Below are 10,665 nucleotides of genomic sequence, written 5' to 3' on the forward strand. Positions count from 1 at the left end.
AGTTTCACCCAATCTCATGTTAATCTTGAGTACCTATAGAGTAGTACTGCATCCGTCATATCACCGAAGAGTCTTTAGTTTTAGCAGATTTATAAAAGACAGACACAGCTTTAGGCTTCTCTTAGAAAACAAGCTCTTGGGAGGCGTGTCGTGGGCAAAGCTAAAGAAACACGAGCATGCGAAGATTTGCGTAGTGATCGTCTGCAAGCTGTGACATCGACATAAATAAAACAGGAACAAAAAAACTTTATTGAACTAAATTTTATTTAATTTGTTTATAAAAAATTTGTCAACGAAATGCCAGGAACAAACAAACACACTTGCACAACTCTGTTGCTGCCCCGGAGAAACAAACTGCATCCACTGTTCTCTTAAGGCTAGGTTCTTTGGGAAGCTGAACAAAGTTATCTTTCCCTCACAACCAAAAACACACTTCTTTGTAGACTGTTGATTTTGTGATTTAAAAACAAAACGACAAATTCTTCAAGCAAGTCCTGTGCAGCGCTGCAGACAACTTTCGTAACCCAAATGAAGCACATTGACGGGCGTGCTCCCGCTCTGTCGGATACAAGGAATTCCTTATATCAGGAATTGTCCATACAAGGAATTCCTCCCTTTATGATGTCATGAAGGGCCATACTCGAAAAAAAAAAAAACCTTTCCAAAACTTTTATACGAAGGCACAGAAACACTCTACTTTTATACGAACCCTGAAGGAGTGTATTTGGCACAGAAACACTCCATCAAACATCCAACTTATTTTTTTTTTTTACTTTGGTTATGTTTAGCATGAGATCCAAATCTTTAGCAGTGTAAATAAGTCAGAATGCATGAAATAGCTTTAGACCTCCCCTTTAAAGAAAAAAAAAAGAGAAATAGTTATGTACTATAAATGTAACCCTATTACTAACACAGGCATCATATCCAACTTAATTCTAGGCTCACACTGGAGAGACGTAGAGATCCAGACAGTATAAATCACTGGTTTTCCAGCAGGAGGCTAATCCAAGATAAGTGAGATTTCACAGTCAATGGCCCAACTGGGTATAAAGAGAGAGAGTATCTCTGCAGGGAAGATGCCAATGCCAATGACTACTACACAACGGTAAGTGTGTGTACGTGGTGGTTGACGAAGTGCAGATGAACAGAGTTGCCATTAAAAGGGCTTCTGTTGTTGTACAAGAGGTTGCTGGGGAGCCGTTTCAGTTATTGGTGTAGTTTTGCGTGGGCGGAGGGAATCGCTAATCGCTCATCAAGCTGAATAGACCCCTGGACGACCTCCAGTCACACTCTAACACACATTCTTTTACTACGGCCAAAGGAAATCAGTGTCTTGGGTGGTATATTTACAAGAAGCTTTGTCCGCAGACAAAACTGCAAGCCTGGTTTCTGCTTTCCAATAGAAACGGTGCGACAACAGCGATATCCTAACAGCACTGTCATCTCGTTCGTCCCTAAGGGAATCCATTCGACCGGTGAGGGAAGACACGGGAGACCAGAGAGGGCTTCATTAAAGGGTCAGGTTACCTTGGATGCGAGGCGTAGATGCATGAGAGCCGTAATGGACGGCTGTGTAAGACTATACGAGAGGTTGCAGTACCACCCAATGTCCGGCTCTATTGAGCACACGCAGTGCAATATGTACACCTGATCGCTGATAAGCTTCTTAGTGCTTTGTTTTGAGCTGCAGAGGTAATCTCTTTAGTCCTGCTGGTACTGTCTGTAGAGGTAATATCTCCTGTCAGCCATTAGATCTTGTGTTTTCCCTCAATTTACCCCACAATTAAATCAGACGATAACACCTCAAACACCAGGTCAACTGATCCATGAACAACACAGAGGTTTGTTTAATGAGTTTTGGCTGGCATGCAAAGGGAGAGTAAACGAAACCCTCAGCACCTTCACACGAATGAGCTTGTGCCATCTCAGCAGAACAGATGCAGGTTTGGATGTGGGCTAATGGAGCTGCACTATGCAGTCAGCTCTCATTTCGAAAGCAAATCTGTCACAACAACTCTCTCTACCAAACAAGAGTCATTTGAGATTTAATGAAGTCAACATTACCAAGCAAGATTTATCAACCTGATATCATGTAAATAAGTCTCTCTGTAAACATGTCATACTCAATATCCTGGGGTTGTTCCAGAATAGAAGAGGCTCTCAAAGAGTCTTACTCTGCCAAAAAAAAAAAAAATCAAGTCGTGAGAGAGAGATGCATCAACAACAGCGAGGATTTTTATTTTTGATACCACTGTATAATTGACACTTCTCTTCCTTGTAACCAAGGGGGAAGCTTCACCCACTTGGTTTCTATTGCAAATTCAGACAAGCTTTATGGAACATCCCTATTGCAAGAAAGCTGTAAGATGAACTGTAATAATATATCCTCTCTGGCTACATTACGTCACTATTATAGGGGCAGTTGTGGCATAATGGTTAGAAAGTCAGAATTGTAACCTGAATGTCCTGGGTTTGATTCTCAGTCCTGGCAGGAAATGTAGGTGGGGGAGTGAATGAACAGTGCAGTTGAGTAAGGCACCTAACCCCCAATTGCTCCCCGGGCTTCCCACAGCTTTGTGTGTGTGTTTTAGGCCACAGTTATAGTTTGCCCTTTGTTATTGATATGGAAGTTCACAGGAAGTGATAGAGCAGAGGGGAACGGAACCGAGAAAAGATTGAATGCAGGGACTTGAACAAGAGTGGCCAAAGTGCTATTGTGCGATATGTTGGAGCACTGCCCACAAGGCTATGGCTTCAATAAATAATGTTTTTTTTAAGGTGGGACTTAGCAAAGGGTCAATAAGGTGGGTTTAAGTGAGGTCAGTACAAAGCTGTATTCAAAAGTGAAAGATTTATCCACTTTATTTTTAATGTAAGAGTGCCTTGTTGAAAAAAATACAGCATATGCTGAAGCATGGCTGCTGGTTTGAGCTGGTTTAAGATGGTTCTTAGCTGGTCATGTGCTGGTCCTAAGCAACTAGCTCCTGCTCAGGACCAGCTTAGGACCAGCACATGACCAGCTTAAACCAGCTCATGACCAGCTAAGGACCATCTTAAACCAGCTCAAACCAGCAGCCATGCTTCAAAACACACCTAACCAGCATATTCTGGATTTTTCAACAGGGTGTACATGGCCATTTTTTACTTAAATGTGCAAGGCTTCTGGTATCAACCCCAACCAGTTATTTTAGCTGTACAAAAAAACAGTTTGCTATGCTTCTTGATAGGGCTGCACCGGTATCGGGCCCGATACTGGTCTCCTGTACTCGTACTCGTTAAAATGCCCCGATACCAAACGCTGATACCACACAGCATGTGATAAGCGCCATATTCAAACAAAGAAACACCAACAACAATACATTTTAATGGGCATAATTAAGTGTGAAAATAACCAAAGGATATTCAGTGAAACCAAAAAGTATTCAGAGACCAGATATAATTTTTTTACTAGTGGGTGCAGGACACTATAGTTCATTTATGTAAGTGAGGATAGCAAAATAAAGTAAACTGTGACAAATCGTACCCAAAAATTCTTCATACAGTGGACTACCAGTAAAATTGATACAAATTTCGGTCCAAAAATTATTCAGACCGAGACTGGGAAAAAAATTGAAGTTGAGGTTTTCATGAAGCTGGATGACAGCATGCCCAGGAGACTACAGGCTGTCATTAAGGCTAAGGGTTGCCCGACAAAGTATTCATAGTTGTGTAAATACTAGTTTGGTTGATTGTAATCTATTACATACCTTTCTATCAAAATTATCTAACATTATCAAGCTGAATTTGTTCTGACACAGTTTAACTCTGAGTTCTTGTCATATTTTATTACCATTTTCTAAACTATAGCAAATAAACTGATAATGTGAGAAATGTTGAAGGTGTCTGAATAAATTTTGGTTTGACTGAATCTATTTGATAAATGAAGTTAAGCAACTAAGATTATACATACCCTTTCGGTTTCTGTACCCAACATTTAAAAAATTTACAAATGCAATAAAAATATCGGTATCGGTACTCGGTATCAGCAAGTACCAAAAATAAAAGTATCGGTATCGGGCGAGTACTTGATAATGTGAGAAATGTTGAAGGTGTCTGAATAAATTTTGGTTTGACTGAATCTATTTGATAAATGAAGTTAAGCAACTAAGATTATACATACCCTTTCGGTTTCTGTACCCAACATTTAAAAAATTTACAAATGCAATAAAAATATCGGTATCGGTACTCGGTATCGGCAAGTACCAAAAATAAAAATATCGGTATCGGGCGAGTACTGGAAAAAGTGGTATCGGTACATCCCTACTTCTTGATATTACTATCATATTATTTTATTACTGTAAACTGTAATCATAAACACTTTGGTTTCTAGTGCAAATAGTTTTACAGTTTACTGTACATTGTTATTCTTTTTAGTTATTTACCTATAATGGCTAATGAATCAGAAGTCTCACACATTCACAGGAAATACCTTACAACAGCGTTGAAAAATAAGGTGGTTAAGGAGGCTCTACAAATGTGCGGTCCCTAAAAGTTGACATGAAACTACATTTGCAACCCTTTAACTGTCGGCAAGGCCAAATCACCTAGTAGCCTAAACAACGCCTAAATTGCCGTCCGGCTATTGATTAACATTATTTCCTGGCTTTTGGTTTAATTTCAGAGTTGTGCAAGATGAAACACTGTTTAGACCAACCTTTGTTTGCATAATATATAAGACCAGGAATGTGTATTTAGAAAGTAAATGGGGCCATTTTTCATTAAATGAAATCTGATGCTTAGTCCTGCACTAACGAGAAAAAGAAATTGATAAGGAAGCATTTACACAGCTGAACACCCTATAGGCTCCACAGCAGAAATGCACTCTAAAACCTATTCCATCATCCTCAGCAGAGACTTTCAGTGTGTTAAAATGGATTTTTATAAAACTTAAAACTCCAAAAAAGTATAAACAAACAAGTACTTACTGGTTGGCACTGGCTTGACATTAACTCTGTACATGGTTTGAAGAACCGGACATGCAAGTCCCTAACAGAGATCAGGACTCAAAAGATGGGCAAATGACATGTGTTATATATCCGTCCACTCAATGTGGTCGCACACATTTAAATAAATTTGAAAGGCAGGGACAGATTTGCTTCCATTTCAACAGCCATTAATGTGGACCCATCTGTTCAGAGCACTACTATTATACTGTACTCTATCCTGACTGTGTCCCCTCGTACTGCAAAAGCAACATGCACGCCATCTGGGTCCAACATGGTGCTTCGCTTCGAGTCACTGATTACAGCCTGACCCGCTAGCCTTGCACCTGAGGGCCTTCAGGCCTTAGCCAAACATGTACGATCACACACAGAGATAAAACGAGGTAAACTGTAGCTCAAATGTACATAAAATCATTACATGCCCTTCCTGGCTCCAGTAAGCAGGGAGATGATTGTTGTGGTTAGTTCCCATGATCCTCAGCTTTTTTAGCTATAAATAGTACCCATGCTGTTCTCAAATCGTGTTCTGTAGCTCTGTTTAATGACCCTACTCTTCTATGATGGCAAACAGTGCCTTTCTTTCAGACCCTGCCCATAGCCATCAACTCCTGAGTGGCAGTTCCTTCTCCAAACAAATCTCAAATAGGCATCTGATTGCGAGCTTGGTTTTCCAATTTGCAGTGGCTTGTGAATTTCCTTACAGTAGTGCGGAAAGGCTGGGTATGGTTTGGGCCCTCGCTGCACAGATGTGGCCCTGCTGATGCAAGCCAAGGCACGGCAAGATGTCTGTCTCTTCGCAGTTTCCTCTTGATATAAATTAGGCAACCTCGTGATTTTCAGTTGTCTGGCTTGAATGAGAGCTACATGTGCCTGTGTGCTACTGCAGTGCCCATGGCTGTCAGTACAAATCAATGCTGCCTCGTGGAGCTCAGCCTCAATCAGCTTCCCTGCAGCCAATATGAAACTCTACTGGTCCTCACATTTCAGTGGTTGGGTGAATATCATGAAATCTATTATGAACAGGCTGGATCACATTGCATTACAAAATCAAAAGAAAGAAATTGCTGCTGTAATGTAAGATGTTTTGCATTGTAACACTTTCCTGACAATTAAGCACATTTTCTTTTCCAATTCTAATTATAGTAATGCCTTAAAATATTCATTACTGTAACATAAAAACTAGTATTTATGTAAAATAATTATTTATTTAAAATATTTGTCATTTCAGTGTAGTTTACATTTAAACTATACATTTTGTGAAATTCAACCAGTTAAAATTCTGAATTTTTATTTAAAAAGATTCTGATACATTCATGGGGTGATTTATGAACATTCTAGAGAGGAAAAAATACACACAGCATTAAATTCTCCTTGATGTGTCTCCAGGTAGAGCAAATTTATGGAGGCAAATTATGCATGTGTGCAGGCCTTCGGGTAGGTCGAATTAGAATAATGTCAGTTTAAAGGCTAGTCCCATAAAACACAAGTAATTACATGATGGCTTAGGTCTTTTTTCTTGCTAACCTTGCAACAAGCGCAAAAAAACAACAACATCTTGTAACTATGGTCGAGGTTCATGCCTGGCAGGAATCCTGACAGACAAGGCAAACGTCCCCCAATTCTGACTCCCAGGATTACGCAACGCCCCTAAACAGTAGACATACATACAAGAAGTGGCATTATATAACCGATTCTGCACATTAAAACAGCTTGTGAGGCAGCCATGCGGAAAACACAGGGTTTTAATGGGTATAAGCAGTAAAAGTAAATCTGAAACGGTGAGAGATGGGGACAGAGAGAGAAAAAAGGAAAAGTGAGGGGTGGTATGGACAACTCCCCATTAAACCAACGGTTTGTCTGCCTGTATCTGAAACCAAAGGATGACATAATAGACATGCCCTCTCACATTTCGATGTGACTGGCATCTAAGAAAGAAAGCATTCCTAACTTCTATTCAAGAGTGAGCACAGGCCTTGAAGGGAGAGCAGTGAAAAAGAGAAAAGATGAAGGAAAGTGAAAGAAGCAGATTCTTTGTTTTGTCAGATTCTCTCTCGTCAGTGAGATTTGATACAATGCAAGTGAGCTCTGTCTGCCATTAATAGGGACAGGTTTTCGATCACATACATTTTTTACATTTGTTGACTTACAATGCTGCCTTTGTTTTTTAGGCATAAATGAATTGCTTCCAAAGGTTGTGTTCAAATGTGAAAGTGGACACAATGCCGATAATATTTTTCAGAGTATAGACTCTCAAATTTGGATAGCCCACCCATTTTGAATTGAAGTATGAAAAATTGTAAAGTACTGATTCAATGCGTCACCTTTGAATGTGAGAAATGAAGCTTTTACGCTTGCTCTTGTGTAAGAAAACCAAACGAATAAAAGGTTCAACCGAAAGTTTGAAAAGTTTCCTCTCAATACAGTGGCTTACCACTTGAAACAGGAAAGGAATTTACAGGAACACATGCACTAACTCCCACAAACTCAGTTTGGAAATACCATCTGGAACAGCTGGGTTTGCAACCAAACCAGTTTGTTTTTTTATTTAATATGTTACATTTAATATTGAATATAAACCAGGAATGCAAATTAATATTAATAGATAAATAAAAAATAACAATGAAATAATAAACAATAATATAAATATTATTCATGATTATTTCGATTATTATTTAATAAAGCCTTATTGCTGGTTTCTGCTCATTCATGTCTAGACTGTGGATCTGGATGCAGCATTCACCGTCAACCTCAAATATTCCACTTGGTGACATTTCCATATTCAGAGGAAACACACTTTGAGGACCAAAAGAGGAGAACCGCACCCCTGCTCTTCCACAGCTGCATGGAATGCGTCTTGGCTTCAACGTGAGTCTAATAAAAGCACAGTCACCCACATCCATCTCGACCAACTCCCTCATGACATAAACCAAGGTCTTGGGTGAAACCCTGAATTGTCCTTTCTTCTGCCCTATGGCATCATGGACCATAAGACTGTCTGTGACGTCAGAAACGTCAGAGACGTTCCTCTCTTGCGCCCAATAAAATCAAAATGCAGCAAGCATTTTGTCTGTCTCCATCAAAACCAGCCATCATGTCTTATTTAGACTTCAAAACCTGTATGTTTTAAAGCAAAATTGCTATTTTTGATGTTATATGAGTGATTTTGCACATTATTAAGCCTGTGAACTAAATGGAAAAATTGATACATTTTGTCGTCCTATGTGAAATCTGGATCCTGAAGCATAACCAGCTGAAAAACAGCCAAGCTAGAGAACTTTCTGCCCACCTACTAGACACATAGCCATGAAAAGAGCTGCACTTGCTTTTATATAACAGCACCTCGCTCACTACATCAATTTAAAACCACCCGACAGCTTTATTGGTCGTATGTTAAGGCTGTTCGGTTGACACACAGATTAATACAACATAAATAAGAGCTGAATAATCATCTCAGTTTCCACCACAAAGGCTCTGATGCACTGATGAATAACCTTATAAATATGAGAGCAGGGATGATAAGGTGAAGTGGCAGAGAGGCTATTCAACTGTTTAATGGATTGAGAGGTATATATCGAGCAGATATCAATGCTGTTGGCCTGAAAATGGATATAAATGAAAATAAGAGGTCCTTCATTCGCTATGATCTTTCAGCTCCCAAAACATCCACACCAAGAGCCACATGCTGTATTATTTAAGAAAACATCTATGCCTATAAAAGCAAAGTAAAGCAACTTTCAAGCTTTCATTTTAGTGTTAATAAAAATAGCCACTCATCTGGTCAAAAAAGAAAAATAGCCCCTCATCTGGTCATGTTAAAAAAAGAAGATAAAAGTGATTGTAAGATGTAGACAGGACTTAGATACAACTGTTCATTATTAATGTTACAGAAGTGGGCAATAAAATTGTCTGAATATAAACTGGCTGTCATTGCACTCAGCAGTCTGAAAGTAAAAAGCTGGCATTCAAAGTTTATCTTTGCATATTTATTTCTATCTCTGGTACTTTCCAGTACAAAATAGGGTAAAAAAGGCTTTCCCCCCTCTTTCTTAAATGGTCAGGGATTACATTTTATATGCATCATCATATGTCTAAAAACAGTTTAAAACCATGATTTGTGAGATTTTGTCACATTTTACACAAAACATTCACATCAAACATAGATGTCAAAATTAAATCTACAGAACTTATAAATTAAAGAATTTATAAATAAATATAATGGATACATAATATATTTTAAGTAGTTTAATATATAAAACAGCATCTATAATATTAATAAATAAAAACAAATAAAATATAAGATGATAATTAAATATAGCTTTGGAACAATGAACTGATATAAATAAAATCGCAAAGAAAAACATGGAGTTTGTCCCTCTAAGCACTGCAAAAGTCCCGTATTCATGGAATGCACCGCATCTTTTCGTTAGCAAGTTATAGAAATAATTTTGGGGAGTTTTGAAAGAGGTGAGTGCACTAGAAAGTATAAGTGAATTCCTGAAAGCGGTGAAGTGAGTGATTATCCGCAGACACATTTATTTTACAATCTATCGCAAATGTTTAAATCCGTTTTATCAACACCTGTGTAAACAAACCATCGCTTTCCACGATTATACATCGTGGAAGTCAGCATATCAAAATATAACGGTGAATGTATTTTTAATAGAGGTTCAGAATTAAACCGAAAAGTAAACACAAACTTACCAAAATAAACAGTCTTTTCGCATTTAGGGCACTTTGAAGCCATCGTCTCTTGAAGTGGATCCTCTCACTCACCGTCAGGTTTGTCTTCCACGCGCGCAAGTCGACCAATGGCTTGAGAGCGGGAGCGCATCCACTGAAAGCGCCGCGCTTGATTTGCATAACCCCGCCCTCTCTCACAGATCTGTTTGAGCGCTGCGCTTTTCGCTTCTCTCATTGGTCAGGCTAACGGTCAGTCATCAAGCGGGCGTGGGCTCCTGTCTGTCACTGGCTCTTCCTTTTTACATCCTTCTTCAGCGGGAATGTGAAAGGCTTCCAACAAAGGTTCCTTTCACTTCTCATGAATAGGGATTCTTCAGCACTTGCCAGACCGTTACTAGTGGAAATCAGAGGGAGAAAGATATTGGCAAGTCCCAGTCATGCTCACAACACTTCTCTTTTTGTTTGGGGTTGAGGTCATTGTATGGCAGCGTTACGTTTTTGACTAGTTTGTCCCTTACATCACTGTTCCACACACCCAAAAATGTCTGTCACCCATGTCTTTTTTTAGACTCAGGTCTTTGCCGGCTCTTACAGGCTTTTGCCTTGACCATGTGTCCACGTCATTTCTCTCTCAAACTGATCAGTCAGCAGAGCAGATGTCCCCCTTTTCCTGACTCTACACTCCTTTGACAGTTACACGCAACCAAGTCCTGTTGTCTCCCATAAATCTCCAAATTGCTTAGTCGACTAGTCAAACAGAACCCTGACTAGTACTGTTGTAAAAAAGTGCCTCTTGATACCTATGTGAATATTGACTCGCACTCTACCTATAGCTGATTTCAGTGAGAGGAATCTTGAAATTCTTGAAAGAATCTTGCAGCGTCCAGTTTATTCAAGTTCATTTGTGTGTCGGTGTTACAGCGTCAGTAAGTTTGCTGTATTAGCACATTTGCACAGCTGCAGTGCAGGGATTTGCTGTGTTGGCTTGGCGGGACGAAACCTT

The 10,665-nt window shown here is 39.3% G+C and overlaps 1 protein-coding gene across 1 annotated transcript in view; it reads right to left on the bottom strand.

The window, feature by feature from the left end:
* LOC107679813 (cysteine-rich protein 2-like) overlaps positions 1–9,798 on the bottom strand; it is a 19,929-nt gene extending 10,131 nt beyond the window's left edge. Inside the window, exon 1 of the mRNA XM_016475494.1 lies at positions 9,684–9,798. Coding sequence (XP_016330980.1) covers positions 9,684–9,726 — 43 coding nt within the window. The 5' untranslated portion in view covers positions 9,727–9,798. The remainder of the gene's footprint in view (positions 1–9,683) is intronic.
* Positions 9,799–10,665: the final 867 nt, after the last annotated feature.

The sequence above is a fragment of the Sinocyclocheilus anshuiensis genome, unplaced genomic scaffold, assembly GCF_001515605.1.
Source record: "Sinocyclocheilus anshuiensis isolate Anshui unplaced genomic scaffold, SAMN03320099.WGS_v1.1 scaffold676, whole genome shotgun sequence".
In the NCBI taxonomy this organism is placed as follows: domain Eukaryota; kingdom Metazoa; phylum Chordata; class Actinopteri; order Cypriniformes; family Cyprinidae; genus Sinocyclocheilus; species Sinocyclocheilus anshuiensis.